We start from the raw sequence: 20145 nt of genomic DNA, 5'->3' as shown, positions 1-20145 counted from the left end.
ACAAAAACAAAAACAAAAAAAAATTTTTTTTAAATAGTTTTTTAATTCTTTTTTTTTAATTAATGAAGGGAAGAAAAATATACCATTGTTTACCTGTAGCATTTCTTTTTTTTAACACTAAAAAAACATTTTTTTGATGTTTATTTATTTATGAGGGAGAGAGACAGAGCACGTGAGCAAGGGAGGGGCAGAGAGAGGGAGACAGAATCTGAAGCAGGCTCCAGGCTCTGAGCTGTCAGTACAGAGCCCGACGCAGGGCCCAAACCCATGAGCCATAACATCATGACCTGAGCCAAAGCTGGACCCTTAATGGACTGAGTCACCCAGGCGCCCCTACCTTTAGCATTTCTTAAAGAAATATGATGTACAAAAAAATCCTAATGAAAGTTATTAGTTATTTATTCTTGAGTGGTATTCAAATTCCTTTCTCCCATAATAGTATCTTCCTTCCATTAAATGGCACTTTATATTTTATACAATATTTTTCAGTATTACCATGTTGATACAGATATTATATTTGCAGTTTGCCTCTTGGGTGGTAATGTCCTCATCTAATTTCTTCTTGAGATTGCTGTATTATATTACAAAAGACGCATTGTCTGACAATAGAATGTTTACTGCAGGAATAACATTTACTAGTGTCTTTTGATACACCTTAAATTTATTCTGACTAAAAATAAAAAAAGGTTGATAAACAAGGTTTTCTTCTTTAGCTAAGTTCCACCTAAGTTCAGTGGAATCTCATGAAGTTTTCTTCCTTCAAAGATCTGGAAAGTAGCTTGTTAAACAAAATGATCTTTAAAGGATTTTATACTTACAAAACTAAGTTTTGATTTTATATTTGGGCATGCATAAATCTGAACCTTAATAACCTATGATTTCTACCAGGAGGGATATGCTAAAATTAATTGCCAAAACAGGGTTAGTTGTAAACATAGGTGTGAGTAAGGTAAGATCGTCATCTTTGCTCCAGGCAGAATGGTTCCTAGAACTAGGATTAGCTTTCATCGTTCAAATCTCTGGATTTTACTTTTTCTGGTTTGCCAAAATATGGTAAAACAGAAGTACGTAATTTTCTCTCTTTTTGCAACTATTTTTAAGTGAAAGTACCATGCATTTGTATTCTTACTCTCATTCATTTCTTAACACGTGAAAATCAAATTTAATTTTGTAGTAGTGCCTGTTAGTCATGTGAACTCTACCACATCTCCATTTACACTGCTTCACACATCCCTCACAGGACAAGTTTCCACAAAGACCTGTTTTGTTCTACTGTCCGATCCACCCTGAAGAAACCAGTTGCCCAGCTATGTGCAGCTTTGTAAATCAAGATGAACTGGTCAGAAATAGGATACAGAAACAAACAAGAAACTAAATAATGCTCCCTGATTAACAAGCAGGGTGTGTTATATATAATAAAATTGCAATAACAAAATGTTTTGCATTCTAAGAATATTCTAGTTAGAAAGCTCCTATCACATTCATATCGTCGTCATAATTCATTAGCTTGTTCCCATGACTCTTAGAGTTGGGCAAATACAAGTAATGCTTTAAAAATTTTTTTTAGTGTTTATTTTTGAGAGAGACAGAGAATGAGAAAGAGAGAGAGAGAGCAGGGGATGGTCAGAGAGGGAGACACAAGAATCAGAAGCAGGCTCCAGGCTCCAAGCTGTCAGCACAGAGCCTGAAGCGGGGCTTGAACTCACAAACCATGAGATCATAACCTGAGCCAAAGTTGGTTGCTTACCAACTGAGCCACCCAGGCATCGTCCCCCCCCCCCCCCCCCCCGCCATAAGTAATGCTTTTAGTAAGAAATTCCAGGCACCAGAGGGCAGTGAGAGCAAATGATGAGATGTAAACTTTAGTTCTGGGTATTCCTTAGCAAGCCTTATGTGGGACTGCTAAGTATCGAGTTTGATAAGAGTTTAGTATTGGACACAGATTTTCTTCTTTTTGGCAACAGGTAACAGACCACAATAAGCGAAGAATACAGCCTCATGTAGAATTTGTTTGTCTTTTTCTTTTAAAAATTTTTTTTAATGTTTATTTATTTTTGAGAGAGACAGAATGCAAGTGTGTTAGAGGCAGAGAGAGAGGGAGACACAGAATCCGAACCAGGCTCCAGGCTCCGAGCTGTCAGCACAGAGCCCGACGCAGGGCTCGAACCCACGAGCTGAGAGATCATGACCTGAGCCGAAGTGAGACGCTCAACTGACTGAGCCACCCAGGTGCCCCCAGAATTTGTTTTTCCAGGGACTCTACATCTAGGTTTGGGAGAAAGGAATACCCAACACACAATTCATAAGTAACAGAATATGTTTTTCACCACAGAAGTAAAATCAAACAAAACGTATTCACAGCTTAATTTATGATTTTTGAACATACCCTTGAAATATTTTCTCTTTGAGTAAATGTTGTGTCAAATTATTTTACCTTCTTATGTAGAACTTTAAAGAATACCAAGCAAGCACTGTTCAGTTTTTTTTTTTTTTCAGATGATCTTTAAACATTGTGCTTTTGACTCAGCATCAGATAACCTCCCAAAGACTCTGCATCTTTTGTGATGCTTTTCTGTCTCCTCTTGAGAAATTAAAAAAGGAAACAAAGGAGGCAAAGAAAACATAAAATGACCTCTTCTCATTGTTTCAACAATAGGCAGAGACCAGGCCTGCAGAGCCAAAGTAAGATAGAGAATTCTCAGAGGACTTAGTGAGAATATAGAGTCTAGGTCCTGAATCACACGAATATATTATAAAATATAAAACTGGTGGGGAGAACACATGACACATTAAAATTTTTTTCATCCTCCTAATTTCCCAACACATTTTGAGAAGAAAACCCTAATAAAAATGGGGTTTTTCCCTCTCATAAAGCCCTTTTCCCACCGCAGATATTCCCAGCACACATTTATTTTCTATTCTGAAGGAATCAGATTAGAAATCAGTTTTCTAAAACATTTTTTCTTTCTGTGAGAATACAGAATTACAGCTGAAGACTAAGTACCCTTTTGCTTCAAGCTGCTTCTCCCTGACACTCCTTTCTCAGGTATCCTGGTCTCTGCTCACACGCCTCCAGGTTGACAATTTGGGACTATAATTTCTCAGCGTATTTTCTTGTTTCTCAGTGGTAAAGTTCGAATTGTTGGAAACAGTAGGCTTACAATATGAATTAGGTTTTTATTATTATATTTTCATTGAATATAACCTACACGCAGTAAAATGCACATATCCTGTCTGTACCAATTTGAGTTTTAACATTTGTACACATCAGGGGGAGCCTGGGTAGCTCCATTGGTTCAGCATCTGGCTACAGCTCAGGTCATGGTCTCACGGTTTGTGAGTTTGAGCCCCGCCATCAGCACAGAACCTGCTTCAGATTCTATGTCTCCCTCTCTTTCTGCCCCTTGCTTGCATTCTTTCTGTCTCTCTCTGAAAAGTAAATAAATAAACATTCAACACACACACACACACACACACACACACACACACACACACACACACACTTGTGCACATCAGAATCAATGGGGAGGACTTTGTAAAATAGTCCTGCCGGGGTGCCTGGGTGGCTTAGTCAGTTAAGCTGCCAAGTCTTGATTTTGGCTCAGGTCATTGATCTCGCAGTTTGTGGGTTCAAACCCTGCATCGGACTCTGTCCTGACATTGCGGAGTCTGCTTGGTATTCTCTCTCTCTCTCCTTCTCTCTCATCCCCTCCCCTGCGCTCTCTCTCTCTCAAAATAAATAAATCTAAAAACATATACTCCTGCCAAAAGGTTAATTCTGAGCTCCCCCTCATTAAGAATCTTTGCCTTTGTAAAAGAACCAACTTGAGTAATGCATGTAAAAATACATAGTGTAAAAAAACATACACATACTGTATCTTAAAATATTACACCGATTAAATTTAGGTTACTATTTTATTATTAATTAATTGATTCATTTATTAATGTATATTTTTGCGAGAGAAGCAGAGAGTGAGCAGGGGAGGGGCACAGAGGGAGGGAGACACAGAATCCCAAGCAGGCTTCAGGCTCTGAGCTGTCAACACAGAGCCCAAGTTAGGGCTCGAACTCATGGACTGCGAGATCATGACCTCAGCTGAAGTTGGAGGCTTACCTGACTGAGCCACCCAGGCACTCCATAGGTTACTATTTTAAAAAAAACTTAAATTTCTCATGTGCCTTTTTCATGGGTTTGCAATGCTGGCTCACAAGTGAAATTTTTAATTTGTTTTTCTGTTTGTTTTTAAGAAAATTAATGCAAAGCTTCATGATGGAGTTTGTCAGCGCTGTAAAGAAGTTCTTGAATGGCGTGTAAAATACAGCAAATATAAACCATTGTCAAAGCCTAAAAAATGGTGAGTTATATTTCTTAATTACTTTATCAATAATATATGTATCATAGTTTATTCCTGCTTTATAAAGTGGATTCATCCTTGTCCACCCCATTCTCCTATAAATAATGTACCATTTTTATGGGTTCTTATTCATAAAAGATGGGTTAGGGAAGAGAGGAGAGAGTTTGTTTTGCAAAATTCTGTCTCCCATTAACCAGGCAATAATATTTATTGTGGATCATCTTTACCAAAGTTGACCAAAGTCTTGAAAGAAGTCTGATGTTTTTATTTTTATTTTTACGTTTTGAGTATAGCTGACTCACAATGTTACATTAGTTTCAGGTGTACAACGCAGTGATTCCTCAAGTTTATACATTATGCTGTGATCTCAAGTGTAGCTTCCATCTGTCACCCGGGGGGGGGGGTGTGTGTCCTTTTTTTCTTTAAATTTTTTTTTTTTTTTAATTTTTTTTTCAACGTTTTTTATTTATTTTTGGGACAGAGAGAGATAGAGCATGAACGGGGGAGGGGCAGAGAGAGAGGGAGACACAGAATCGGAAACAGGCTCCAGGCTCCGAGCCATCAGCCCAGAGCCTGACGCGGGGCTCGAACTCACAGACCGCGAGATCGTGACCTGGCTGAAGTCGGACGCTTAACCGACTGCGCCACCCAGGCGCCCCTCTTTAAATTTTTTTTATGTTTATTTATTTTGGATAGACAGAGATAGACAGAGCACAAGTGGGGGAGGGGCAGAGAGAGAAGGATACACAGAATCAGAAGCAGGCTCCAGGCTCTGAGCTGTCCGCACAGAGCCTGACCGTGGGCTCAAACTCACAAACCGCAAGATCATGACCTGAGCCAAAGTCAGATGCTTAACTGACTGAGCCATCCAGGCGCCCCAGGGGTGTGACCTTTTAATTCTATCCATGAAGATTACTGAAATGGTTTAGATCGAGTATCAAATAAATTGCTAGACTGATAACCTATGGTTTCATTTCTTTGAAGATTTGGGTGCAAATGAAAAGGTACTGGACTTTGTTTCTCATCCCTCAGTACCTTACCCTTTTTCTATAATTCTGGGATTCTCTTTTATCAGCCTATGTACATCCTGGTGCTGCTCCCTTATATCCTTTAGCTCAACTGAGTAAGAATCATACTGGGGGATAATTGCTGCTTAAAAGAGAAAAGTGATTGTTTTAAATATAAAAATTAACATTAATATGTGCAGTAGTTTTTTTACACATATACTATGAGTTTTAATTTAGTAGTCTATATAGTAGATCTTTGAAACACATTTGCTCCTTGTTGCTTTATTTTTCTTTTAGCTATTCAGTAGTTGTATGTTCCTTCAATGTATTCATTTCTTTTTCCTTTATGGGAAGAAGTGTTACCTGAAGTATGGAGGGCTCAAGCTATTGTTTTCTTGAGAATATTTGACATTTTTGAATGTTTTAGTTTGGGCAATTTATTTTGCATAAAATACTCCTTTTAATACTGAGATGTAAAAGCCTTTAGGTAGGATAGTCTGACTTCAGCTATTTAGATTTTTTTTCCTGTTTACTCTTTGAGAGCAGAACACCCAAGTCGTTCATGGGTGTAATTGACCCCCTTTTCAATAGATACATGAGCTTCTCTCTCCTCTTCTTCAGTCTTTTCCTCATGTTCTTCAGCATTTCCTTCCAAAAGAAGATACTTTTAAACAAATCCGATGAGTTTTATGCTAAGTGGCCCAAATTAGCAGTAGAGAATTTGGCAACTGTTTGTACTATCCAATGCTAAATTTCCATGAATGAATTAGCTGTGTTTTCTACTATGTTCTCTATAGCTGGTTGTGCTATAAACCATGTAGTTTTAGTTTATAGGCTTACTATAAGATTTGTAGCTTTCTAGAAGCACCTGGCTGGCTCAGTCGATGGAGCATGCAACTCTTTATCTTAGGCTTGTGAGTTTGAGCCGCACATTGGGTTGTAGAGATTACTTAAAAAAAAAAAAAAAAAAAAATCTTAAAAAAAAGTGATTTCTAAGTGTTGGTGTAACTTTGAGCGTCTGGTTGGCTCATTCAGAAGAGCATGTGACTCTTGATCTTGGGGTCATGAGTTTGAGCCCCAAGTTGGGTATAGGAATTACTTAAGTAAATTTAAATTAAAAAAGAAAAAAAATCTTAAAAAAAAAAAAAAAAAGGAAAAGAAAAAAAAAAGAATGGTTGGATTTGGACACCTAGACCCAAAGGTTAGCAATTCTGGCCTGTCTTGGAGTCATTGAGGTGAAGGAAACTCATGATAATGTTGTCATTACCTAGGTAGTACAGTGACCCAGAGCCCTTTGAGAAACTTCAGGTGGGTCAGGAGATGAAGGCTAAGAGGACCTCAGGAGTTGCTGTTCCACGTCACCCTAAGGCAGATGGGGTTAGCCACAGAATAGCTAACGATGAGTGCAAAATAAAGGAAACATATTACTGTGTAAATACCTGGTAACAGATAACAAGACATTCAAGCCTAATGGAAGATCTTTAGGAATAAAGAAGCCCAAGCTAATGTAGAACAAATGATTACTCATAAGAGACTAAGAAACTGCTAGTTAAAACAAGGTCTGAACATGTTCCGTAGGAAGTCACCAGCCTGGCCCAGAACATCTTGAATTTCAGATTACACCAAACACATGACACATTAGGCATTTTGGAAAGCCTAGCCTTCTGACTCCAACCCAGGATTGGGAGTGTTGTAGAGAGTATAACTCACCTATATCCACGTGGCTTTTCTCTGCATATTAACACTTTACCAACATTGTAAGTGACTTAAGTCCACTGATGAAAGGTATTCATGGTAACATAACTTGTTCAGAAATTTTGAATGTTTTGTTCAAGTTGATCTCACTTAGACGTTAAATCTCCTTTGTCAGGATCTATATAAGAGGTTTTCTTTGACACTGGATGTGTCTTTTGTGGAAAGATTCATTTTCCAGCACCCTGAACATTGTCATTGGTTAAAGTGTTGAATATTCCTTGTCTAGCTGTCTCTTGCCACAGATTAACCAAATGATGTACATAGGGGAAAGTTCAACCAAACATAAAATTTAAGAAGAGGGAGGCTATTTATAGGTGACATCTCTTTTGGAATGAAGTAGTGTTCTGAATTTTGGGAAAATCGAAGCCCTTTTATCTCATTCATTATACTTGTAAATTACCAAAACCACACACAGTTAGCCAATTTCCATTGCCCATGGTATCTAACCCCAAATTTTAGACCCAAAAAAGAGTTAGACATCTAAACTCCTCCAGGTTATCTATTTTGATGATGGAAGCAAAAATTGTGTTATATTTGCACTTGGCAGAAAATGTTTCATGTTTCCTTTTCCTTTTCAGTGAGGTGATATGCTATGGGACTTTTATAAGCATGTTCTTTATGACAGTTTCTCCTAATTACTGAAAACGACCCTGGGCTGTTCCTTGAGACTTTTCAGAAAAGACTAGATGTCCTCACCAGAGCTAGAAGAGGGAAGAGTTGAAACTGTGTATTTGCTGGAGGGGAATGGGATGAGGGGATAAAAATGCAGGTTGCCTGTTAGTGTGATGTTAACATACTGGTACTACCCTTTGATGTAAGGTAATTTTAACTATCATTGAATGCTCAGATCTTCAGGTCTTTATAGAAATGAAGTGAAAGGCTCATAAAGAGAATGCTCAGCTTTTCACAGCTTTTCTTCTCTGTAAAAGAGCTAAGATTAACCACCACCCTGTTTTATGCCAATTGGAGGTGAAGGCGATTCTGTGGAAGGATCCCCCACTCCTTTTGGCTTGTATTTTGATCTTAAGGCAAGTACCTGCTCCTCTCTGGTGGAGGGCTTCTATGGTGCTATACCAACATCTCCCGTGATACCCAAATGGTAGAATTCTTATTAGGCTTAAAGATTACTTACAAATGTAAGAATTGTGGATGAGGACGAGTCTAAATCTTTTTATATAAAACCTCATTGTTCAAGGGCCCTGTTTTTGACTTTTGAAAAAGAAACCTATTCATTTCCATGCCTGGTCAGTCCCAAGTCGTTCATGGATCTTTTAAATAACCTTGGTGTGGAGCTGACTTATTGGAAGGGCAAGAGGTCTTAAAAATATTGAATGATTTCTTAAAGAAGAAAGGAGTCTTGACATTTTCTACTTAAAATTCATTTCTTGACATTATTTTCCAGGTATAGTGGAAATACAGATAGGTAAAAGACTATCCCCTTCCTCAAGATAAGAAACAAAAGAGGCTTTTTTTTTTTCCTCCTATTTTCTGGGCTCAGAGGGATTAAATGTTTTACCCAAGATCAGAAAGTTCAGATTCAAATGCAAATTGATTCCATTCCAAAGCCATGTTGTCCTGTTCTCCTACAGTGATTTCTCATTCTTGTATTATTCATTCAAAAAGTCCTCTTCCCTTCATCTGAGCCCAAAGCTGTATTAATTTTTATAGTTACCTATCTTGTTTATGGATGTTATCCACTGCTGAATACAACGTATAAAACTTTATTTACTCATTCATTCATTCATTTATTTTTAAGTAAGCTCTATATCCAACGTGGGGCTTGAACTCAGGACCCTGAGATCAGAAATTGCATGCTCTATTAAGTGGGCCAGCCAGGCATCTAGACAAATAGATTTTATGTTCAGGCACTGAAAAGCCTATTTTAGTATCTAGAAACTTCTTACACCTTGTGTTTCAAGTAACCAAGAAGCCTTTTTCAGCTATTAATTTAGAAGCGTTATAGGTAAATACCCATATTTCTGTTAGAATCTGTAGCCTGCCTCTTTTCTCTTCATAACAGAAAAGTTTACCAAGAATATAGTGTGAGCTTATGTTTAACGTTACCATAGTAACCAAAGAGAGGGAGAAGCTGGTATAAAACAGCAACAGGCCACAACAAATTGGGGTCTGACTTTAGAAGTTGACTGAGTTATGGGGCGCCTGGGTGGCTCAGTCAGTCAAGCATCTGACTTCGGCTCGGGTTGTGATCTCACGGTTCATGAGTTCAAGCCCCATGTTGGGCTCTGTGCTGCCAGCTCAGAGTCTGGAGCCTGCTTCACATTCTGTGTCTCCCTTTCTCTCTGCCTCTCCTCCGCTCATGCTGTGTCTCTCTCTGTCAAAAATAAAGATAAACATTAAAAAAAAAAATTAAAAAAAAAAAAAGAAGTGGACTAAGTCCTCTGTATTAGCAGTTCTCAACCGGGAGGGGAGGATTTTACCCCCCAGGGGATATTTGGCAATGTTTGGAGTCGTTTTTGATTGTCTGACTAGAAGATTTGGGTGTAGCGATTCCTTAAAAATCAAATATTTTAAAAGTGGATTTCATCCTAAAAAATATTTTAAGTGAGGGGAAGAACGGGTGTAACATGCCTTGCGCCCAGCATTGCTCTAGGGATGTCTTGGTTTAAAAGTTTCAGGACACGTGGGTGCTTAAAATGCTGTTTGCTTTTAAATGGAAGTCACTACCCCTGGTTCTCACATCTAGGTTTTTAGCAGAAATTATCTAATTGATAACTTTTAAGATTTATTGCCTCACTGTAGCCCTTAACTCTTCATATTTCATTGCATTAAATAAGTGAATTCTCCTCTATGTCACCTCTACTCAAATGTGTTCCTTGGCCCAGAGTTTGGATAAACTAGTATTTTAAAAAAGGCTTATTTCACATAAATGTTTCAAGGGCTCCTGCCAGGAGGAGTTGAGTCTCCAGCAGCAGGAGCCTAAGTGGAGTTTTGTCCCCAGGAAGTTCTGCTTTTGTTTGGCTCCTGTAGTGGGTGAGGGAGTGGGGGTGGGGATGAGGTTCTCTAAACTGTGGGAGAAAACGAAAAGTAACCCTGTTTGGGGGAAAAGGGGGAGGAGGAGAGGCTCCTAGGCGGGTCAAGCCACCCTGTTGGCTTGCTCCTCTCACCATATGCTTGCTTTCTCTTTGCCACCAAGCTTTTTTTCTGACCAAATTAGCCAAACTAAGACCTTCAAGATAATCTTGTACAGCAGGGCTGTTCTTTTTAAAGTTATCTATCTATCTGTCTGTCAATTTTTGTGGTGGTGTAAAAAACAAATAACGTAAAATTTACTGTTTTAATCATTTGTGAGCGCACAGCTCAGTGGAGTGAAGCGTGTTCCCACTGCTGTGCGGGAGATATCCAAAACATTTCGTCTTGCAAGTTTGAACTCTACACCTATTAAACAATGATCCTCTTCCCCCCCCTCCGGCCCCCGCTCCTTCGGCTCTTGGTAGCCATCCTTCTAGTTTCTGTCGCTGTGAATTTGACTACTTGAAATACCTCGTATACATGGAATCATAACAGTGTTTGTCCTCTTGTGACTGGCTTATCTCTGCGTAATGTTCTCCAGGGTCCTTGTTATAACATGAGACAGAATTCCCTTCTTTTTTAAGGCTGGGTAATATTCCATTGAATGTTGGTGTATGTGTGTATATCACTACATTTTGTTTTTCATTCACCTGTTGATGGACACTTAAGTTGCTTCTGCCTCTTGGCTGTTGTGAATACTGCTATGAGCCTTATCATGCAAATACCTCTTCCAGACGCTGCTTTCGATTTTTTTGCATGTATACCCAGAAGTGGGATTGCTGGATCATATGGTAGTTCTATTTTTAATGGTCTAATTTAATTGTTTTAATCTTCATACTTTTTTTTAATAGTGATTGCACCATTTTACAGTCTTACCAACAGTGCCCAAGGATTCCATTTTCTCTGTATCTTTGCCAACATTTGTTTGCAGTTTTTTTTAAATAGCACCTTTCACATGTAAGGCACTGGGCTGTATACTCTAGAAGATACCGAAATGAATCTCCAACACCAGGGAGTTTTTGATCTATTAGGAGAGACAGGCCTACAAATAATTCTTGGGCAGATTGTGAGAAGGCTAGTTATAAGTAAAAGGTGAGAGATACACGGTGAGACTGCAGAGGAATAATAAAATGAAAACAGGAGAGATAGATCTAGAAAAGATAGGAATTAAAGGTAAAAGAGTGCTGTAAACTATGCTTATAGGAAACCCTGTGAGGAAGTCACCAGAGAATGGAGGGAAAATGAACAAGAATCCCATGTTCCCTTTGACAGATAATGCGGATAATCTCAAGCTATCTCTATATGTAGTATTGTCTTTGGGTTCCACATAGATTGTCATTTGTTCAGGGACAGCTGGCTGGTTCACACTCAGTCAGAGAAGTGTGAGACTCAGGCTTGGGATTGTGAGTTCCAGCCCCACATTGGGCATAGAGATTACTTAAAGAAAAACAAAACAAAACAAAACAAAACATAGGGGTGGCTGACTGGCTCAGTGGGTAGAGCCATTCAGCTCTGATCTCAGGGTCGTGAGTTCAAGCCCCACCTTGGGAGTGAAGTTTACTTAAAAAAAAAATAAATAAATAAAATTTAAAAAAGACTAAACATTGTTACATACTACAGTATTATCAGTCCCTTCATGTTATCAATGTGTGACAATTAGCTATATAGTTAGGGGTCTTTGCTTCTATTCTTCAGCTCCAGCATTTCTTATAATAGGTTGAGGCTCTGATGGTTAATCAGTGATATGAGAGTTGTGGAACCACAATCCAGGAGTATTAAAATGTCCTAGAGTGGAGTTTTGGTCACAGGTTGCTTTTCATGGGATATCGAAGTGTATGGTGACTATAAACCCTGGCTTTATTCTTGCCCAGAACCTCGGTTCTTAATATTTAAATGTCAAGTGGAGAGTTTTCATGACTGTCACCAGTTGTTCACCTGTTCATGAAACCTACTTTTTGACATTAATATTGATTGATACAGCAAACTTTGATGGAAAATTGCCTGCTCTAAAGTATAATAATTTCCATTTTCTCTTTTTTTCTAAATTTACTCTTGGTCAGAGGGTGAATGCTTTGTACTCTTCTAAGAATTGTTTGAAGCAAATTTAGGGGCCCCTGGGTGGCTCAGTCAATTGAACCTCCTCCTCATGGTTTTGGCTCAGGTCAGTGGAGCTTCTGACTGTGGAGCCTGCTTAAGATTCTCTCTCTCTCTCTCTCTCTCTCTCTCTCTCTCTCTCTCTCTCTCTCTCTCTCTCTCTCTCTCTCTCTCTCTGTCCCCCCACTCCCTCCCTCTGCCCCTTTCCCCTGTTGACGTGCTCTCTCTCAAATTAAAAAAAAAAGCATTGTTCTAATCAAATCTACGTTGGTGAGAAGAGGTAGTAGAATCTCTCCACTTATTTTTTATTTTTAGTTTTTAAATTTTTTTTATTTTTGAGAGAGAGAGAGAGAGAGTCCAAGTTGGGGAGGGACAGAGAGAGAGAGGGAGACCAACCAAGGATCTGAAGGAGGCCCTGCACTGACAGCAGAGAGCCTGATGCCAGGGTTCGAACTCATTAACTGTTGACATCATGACCTTAGCCGAAGTTGGGTGCTTAACCAACTTAGCCACTCAGGCACCCCCGCACTTATTTTCAAACGCATCATTTAGGGACACAAGGAAGTGAATTGTAACTTTTTCTACTCAAAATTCTTAGAGTTTGGAGATACTGTTTCCTTAAAAGCATTTTCTAATTATATCATATGATGTAATTCCTTAATATAGTTTCAGAAACTTTCTACGTAGCAGATTACTTAGAGTCACGGCAGGAAGTGTGGCTTTATGGAATTCTGTCAATGTTAAGTTTCTATGATTGGTACACTAAGGGTGGAGTACCATAGCTCATTGTTTATGAAAGCACCTAGGCATCACATGTCAGGGTATTACAAGTGGAGCTGAATTATGATAAAGGTTAATGTGTAATAATATAACCAGGAAATGAAAGCGATCCTAGAGAAGTTGTGGCAAGGTAAAATAAGCCTTTTACTTCTAGCAAGTACTAGAAATATAAGCTCAATTCTTTTTCCCTTGGTATTTCTTGTCTAGATCAGTGGTTCTGAAACCTTTTGTTTCAGGACCCCTCTGTAACTCTTAAAAATTACTCAGGACCTGAGAAAGCTTGGTTTATATGGGTTGTATTTATTAAGATTTATTGTGTTAGCTATGAGAACTCGAATTTTTTAAAAAATTATTTAATAAATAATATGAATATAGACAACATGTGCCCATTAAGGATTAATAATTTTTATGAAAAATAACTTTTGAAACAAAAATATTAGTGAGACAAGTGGCATTGTTATACATTTTTACAAATTTCTTCTGGCTAGTAGAAGAAAAAGGAAAGAGTACATCTTAAAAGGATTAAAAGTACATTTTAATAGCTTTTTCAAGATAATTGTAGAAATCCTATCAAGAGTCACATGTTCTACCCACTGAGCCAGCCAGGTGCCCCCATCCCTACGTGTGATTTTGTAACATCATGAATTTGGAAAATATTATTCCACTCAGTTATACCGATCTTCTGAACGTCGGTATGTTTTATTATACAATATAAAAAATCATGTGAATATCACAACAATGTCATTAAAAAAGACTGAGTTTTTATTTTTGTTTTTTTAACTGAGTTTTAGGAGTTGACAAATAGAGTGATTACTAGTACAATTTGGTGCCCCTCTCTTTGTTCATGCTAAGGTGTCAGTAGTTTTAGTATCCATTATGAAGAATGAGACTCAAAGTGACTTTCAAAGATTATATGACAAGGGCATGTCAGAGCTGGGCTAGAGTCTAGGTCTCCTGCTTCCCAAGTCAGCGCTATTTTCAAAATAGTATTTGTAGCAGTTCTTCGAAAACTTCAAATTTTGTCCTGATTTTCACCCTTAAATATGTACTATATATTTTAGCTTTTAATTATTTATTCTTTCCTTTTGTGTCTTTCATTGTAAAAAAGTAAGTATGGCAACTTTTTTTTTTTTTTTTTTTAAGTATACTACTGTCTCCTTTGTCAATAAACATTGTTTATAGAGTGACCTGTGTTTTTGACCGTGGTTTCCACTGAAATGCTTAATTGTGATATATGCATGGTCAAGATTGTTTGAATGTTTCTGGGAATTATATTCCACGGAGAAGTAAAAAGAAGGCAAAACCCTTATTTTAACATCTCTGAAGTTCTTTTAGTGTTGGGCTCACAAAATATTTAAAATAGAGCCATTTTCAAGGGAAAATAGGTAAAATTTGTATTTAGGTTAAATTTAAAGTTTTTCTTTACTGTGTATTTTATAAGAAAATACACTCAGGAGTGATTAAATAATTTTCAGCCATTTTAAAAGATGTTTCAAAATACTTCACAAATTTTATAGCAGCTTGGAATGTGTGTCTCTTATCATTAAAATAGTATCAAAACCATTCATTCTTAAAATCAACATTCTTTGGTTACACAAATGCAGTCTTGAGGTGAAAAAAAAATGCAGAAACTCAATTACTTTCAGACCATCTTTTATTCTACTCCTAAAGCCTGGATTAAGAGATTTGAAAGAGAAGGCACACAAAGGTACTTACGTGCAAGGGAAACTGGAAGGTTGTAGGTGTAAGTGTATAAATTTATATTACATTTGCACAAACATTTCACATTTATAGAAAGGAAACATTTTAAACTTGTGTCTCCTTAAAAGATGGGTATATTTATAGTCACAGAGTTATTAGCCTAATAAAACCTGACTGTTTTTCAGAATGAATTTAAATTTGAAAAGAGCATAATTGCTTTCAGCAATAGAATTCCTTCTTTTCTTTGAATTGGCCATTAGGGTCTCAACCATCAGTTGGAACCCTGGCAAAGCCCCACCTCTAGGCCATATTACTTTTATCTGGTCAAGAGTTCTCAAGTGGTAATGTGCATAAGAATTTCTTGAAGAGCTTAACAGATTCTTGGGACCCATCCCCAAGATTCTGAGTATGTAAATAATGGCTGTAACCCAGACATCTGCATTTTAATAAGCTATGCAGGTGTTCGAGTCAGTGTTAAGAGTCACTGTTTTGGGGACTCAGTGGGTTAGAGAATGTAGATTCTGGGATCTTTTGACTCCAGCTTCCAAAACAGGATATCCTATTGTCAAGCCTATTTTACATGTAAATTTTAACATTTAACAGTTCTGTAAATACAGTTTTATCCCTGAATTAGCAATTTGAATACTTAAGGATTGGCTCACCCCAGGACTCCTCCGTATGAAACAACACATCCATAGAAATGAAAACATTCTAATTTCCTTGAAGCTTCTGATGAACCTAACCAAGAAGGACTTTCTTTAAATTATTTCAAACCTTAAAAATAAAATTGAAGCCAAAAGAAAACCTGAAACTGTTTCCTAATCCATTTGGATTGTTAGAACTTTATCCATGTGTGTTCTAATGGTCCACATTTTTAAAATCTATTTTTTAATTGCAGAATAATTAAGCAAAGCTTTTTAGAAAACCAAAATACAGGGGCGCCTGGGTGGCGCAGTCGGTTAAGCGTCCGACTTCAGCCAGGTCACGATCTCACGGTCCGTGAGTTCGAGCCCCGCGTCAGGCTCTGGGCTGATGGCTCAGAGCCTGGAGCCTGTTTCAGATTCTGTGTCTCCCTCTCTCTCTGTCCCTCCCCCGTTCATGCTCTGTCTCTCTCTGTCCCAAAAATAAATAAACGTTGAAAAAAAAATTTAAAAAAAAAAAAAAAAAAAAAAAAAAAAAGAAAACCAAAATACAAACATACCAAATAATTTAACAAGAAAATTGTAATAATTATTTTCACTTAGATTGTATATCAAAGAGGGTTTTTTTTTTAGTTTTTTTTTTTTAATTCTGAATTATTTTTCTCAGTCAAGTCCCTGAAGGTATGATGTGTATGCAGTACAGTTTTAAAGAACAAAATTCAACTGAGTGAATTTTAATGATCTTACTGGCTTTGGTCATTGATTCATGAATTGGGCAGCGTACAGTCTAGCAGATAGGAAGCGTCTCCAAGGAGATACACAAATTGATAGGCATTTATAGGCAGAAGGGAGTGGGAACAAGGAGATTCTACTAAACAAAAAAGCCAGTTGGTTACTGCAGGCACCTCTCCTGGAGGCTGGCTGGGGGCTGTCGGGCCGATGACCTAACTGGTGCTGATTGGGAGATGCCTGATGGGTGTGGGATTCCCTTTCTGGCAGAGCTGAAAGTGAACTAAGTCTTGGTTTGGTGACTTGGGGCTTAGCATAAGCTGGTCCAATTTGGGCCTGCTTTTATGTTTTTAACAACAGTTTGATAATTTTGAGAAATGAATACAGTTGTGAGACTAGTACCACAATTAAGATATAGGACAGTTCCATCACCCCCAAAACTGGGTAGTCACTCCCATCTGGTCCGGGGTCACTGAACACAATGGCCAAGAAAGAATTCTTGAGACATCGTATGCTGCAACTTAACAGGTTTATTTAAGTAGCACGGGGTCAGGGGTCAGGACCCGTGGGCACAAAGAACTGCACTTTTGTTGTATGAAGCTGGTGGTTACACGCTTAGTACTCAAGGGGGGTGGAATGTGCAGGGAGTATTAGATCATAAATATCTTCTTTGAATTTGTACTCGTAAAAGTACGTTTGCAAGATTTCTCTGGTATTTATCATTCAGTTCAATATAACTATTGGTGAGATATAAGATACACAGGCAGTTATAAGACCCTTTAAGAATGTAGCAACCAGCACTTATTTGATCCTTATCAAAACTATGCAGGCTAGAAGTCAGCCTTTGGGGCTAACAGTGAACATTTTTCTGCTTCTATCCCTCATCATTTCCTCTGTGACCAATTCTCAGTCCTAAAATCTTTAAGGTTGTTGAAGGCTGAAGGGCCCATGTGCTGTAACTTCTTCAAGCTGACAGAGGCCGTAGAGATGTCCCTACTAATGGACTGAACTGGTTGCTCTCTGTCCCTACAAGTAACTATTATGGAAGCCCATTGCTGTAGAGTCCAGAGCGGATATTGAGGAAGGACTGTTTTGTGTAGTAAGGATCATCTGTCAGCTGGGTGAAGGAGTTAGGAAGTTTTACCTGTACCTCGACAATAGGAGAGAATAAAGCAAAAGAGACAACACACTAGGATTAATATTACAATAAAAATAAGAAGTGTGGGGTGCCTGGCTGGCTTAGTAGGTAGAGCATGTGACTTTAACTCTGGGTTGTGAATTCAAGCCCCACAATTGGTATAGAGATTACTTAAGAATAAAACCTTAAAAAAAAGTGTGATAAGAAGACCCTTTAAGATAGTCTGTAGTCCCATTCCCAACCAAGAATTTAACCAAACATTGATAGGGCTAGGAGTGAGACATTACCTTAATTTGTATGTATATATCTGCTAAAACTTGGGATACATTAGCAGAGTCATCTGGGATATATATATATATACACACACACACAACATTTAATCTCAATATTAGCATAATAACTTCCCCTTTATCTTGCAGTCAGGATGTCAAGGGACATTAAGTTTTGGAGGGCCACTTTTTGATTTTATGGGTGACTTGTGTGTTGAGTTGGGTTAAAGGTGGCTGCTGTATGCTTGGCTAAAGCCTCTGTTTCTCACTTTTACATCAATAATGGTGGCTTCCAGCACAAGTATGGGTAAGGGATAAAACCATTAAGAAGCCTTCTTTGCCTGATGTCTAGTCTTAACAATATTCTAATTATGAGGATTCATTGGCAAGTGGGAGAGGATGTGTCCCCGGAGATAAGGGCATTCCCCAGTGCATTCTCCAATCCAGTTAAAAGCAAGGTGGGGCCATCCATTATTTGTACAAGTTCATAGTTAATTAACCCCATGGAGTGGGGTGTGCTCTGACTTTTAAAGAGCAATTTTGTTATCCTAGCCCCAAGGAACTGATCAAGGTGACAACTGACTTACACAGTTATTGGGGAGTCCATCCCATTGTCCAGCTGTGTAATCATATGTTTGTTGTATGAACAACATGGGGTCCCTTTTATTATCCTCTCAGAGTAACAGGCAGGAAGATTATCTGTATATGAGCTATTATGGCAGTCTCTTCGAAGTTTACCTCAAGTTGTCTAGCTTAGGCAAACAGCAAACATTTAAAGAAATTAATCAAAACTAGAATCTGTGGGGCACCTGGGGACTTAGTCCATTAAGTGTCCCAGTCTTGATCTCAGGGTCGTAAGTTCAAGGCCTACATTGGGCTCCACACTGGATGTGAAGCCTATTTTAAAAAAACAAACAAACAACCAAATAAACAAAAACAACTAGAATCTATGGCTATCATCAGGATGCATTTTTTAAAGTTTATTTATTTGGGGGCAGGGAGCATGAGCAGGAGAGGTGCAGAGACAGAGAAAGAGAATTCCAAGAATTCTGTCCTGAAAGCACAGAGCCCAATGCATGGATCCATCCCACGAACCATGAGATCGTGACATGAGCTGAAACCAACAGTCGGATGCTTAACTGACTGAGCTACCCAGATGCCTCTAAGGATGCATTATTGAAACTTGTAGGAGCCTCTTGAGGCCAGAGCCAAGCCAAGTGTTTGTCATCAGACTGCTACAATACCTGTAGATTTGGGTGTATTCCTTGAGGTCCCCCAAATATCCTGAAGTTCCTACAACTGCCAGGAATTGACCCTCTTTATTCACCTGGTAAGGCTGCGGGAACTCTGTAAGCAGGGTATCAAACCAACATTTCCAAGGTTCCATTGGCTCCATAAAGTCGGCCTTAATTCCTTAAAGCTGTCTCATCATATCTGAGTCTATGCATGTCTCTCTCAAATATGACGTTCTGGTTAAAGCTTTGGTGGTAAAATAACCCATGTTTTCAGTGGTGTCCCATTACAAGAACAGATTCTCATTGAACTTACGCAAATAACTATAGGCTATGGAAGAAAGAGAACTCAACTGAGTTTCTGAATTTCAGAGGGTTCAGGTAAAGAGAAAAGTTGAATGCTTCAATTTGTTCACAAGGGAATACTTTATCATATTTCTGTAAACCATGGATATTTTAAGAGAAAGTTTCCTTCAATCTAGGAGAGCAAACATTAGAGAACAAGCAATGTTTCAAACAAAAGTCATAAAAACTATAATCATCTTCCTTAGTTCATTCAGCCCCATGTAATTTTTGTTCTGTTTGAATGCAGCTTTCCTATTAGTTCTGGAAATTCTTACACAGTTTAGTTTTATCCTAAAGATATCAAATACCTGTATTTGTCATATTCCTTTTCATAAGTCTCTTTGAAGATGAAACACATTTTGCAAGAGCATCAGAACAATAACTATAAATAACCAAAAAAGCTCAGAAATGGATGTGGTTAAAGATCTGATATGAGGGGCGCCTGGGTGGCTCAGTCATTTGGGCATCCTACTCTTGATTTCAGTGTAGGTCATGATCTCAGAGTTTGTGGGATCGAGCCCTGGATTGGGCTCTGAGCTGACAGCATAGAGCCTGCTTGCGATTCTCTCTTCCTCTCTCTGTCTCTCTGCCCCTCCCCTTGCTGGTGCCCTCTCTCTCTCTCTCTCTCTCAAAATAAATGAAAAAATAAAATTCACTCATAAAAAAAATGAAGATTTGATGTGAGAGTTCATTGTAATGTAGCTGACTAGGAAATCCAGTTACTTCTGTGACACAGAATACTTCAAAAATCAGAATATCGGGGCGCCTGGGTGGCGCAGTCGGTTAAGCGTCCGACTTCAGCCAGGTCACGATCTCGCAGTCCGTGAGTTCGAGCCCCGCGTCAGGCTCTGGGCTGATGGCTCGGAGCCTGGAGCCTGTTTCCGATTCTGTGTCTCCCTCTCTCTCTGCCCCTCCCCCGTTCATGCTCTGTCTCTCTCTGTCCCAAAAATAAATTAAAAAAAAAAAAAAAAAAAATCAGAATATCAAGCAATGACCTTATGCTAAACATATTAAAACTTAAGGAATTTTATATATTTTCTAGAATAGTTTTAGCATTTACCCATATAAC

General features: G+C 38.4%; 1 protein-coding gene across 4 annotated transcripts in view; it reads left to right on the top strand.

Moving 5' to 3' along the window:
• The window catches only part of C12H9orf85 (chromosome 12 C9orf85 homolog), a 128548-nt gene that overhangs the window by 34022 nt on the left and 74381 nt on the right, over window positions 1–20145 (top strand). For all 4 annotated transcript variants that reach the window (XR_009251828.1, XM_058695702.1, XM_058695701.1 and 1 more), the window contains exon 2: window positions 4249–4355. Coding sequence is in view for 3 of the 4 variants with exons in the window: in XM_058695702.1 (XP_058551685.1) it covers window positions 4249–4355 (107 nt within the window). In the remaining variant the exon portion in view is untranslated. The remainder of the gene's footprint in view (window positions 1–4248; window positions 4356–20145) is intronic.

The sequence above is a fragment of the Neofelis nebulosa genome, chromosome 12 (genome assembly GCF_028018385.1).
Source record: "Neofelis nebulosa isolate mNeoNeb1 chromosome 12, mNeoNeb1.pri, whole genome shotgun sequence".
Taxonomy (NCBI): Eukaryota; Metazoa; Chordata; class Mammalia; order Carnivora; family Felidae; genus Neofelis; species Neofelis nebulosa.
Note: the sequence above shows the minus strand (reverse complement) of the source record. Positions and strands in the feature narration are given on the sequence as shown.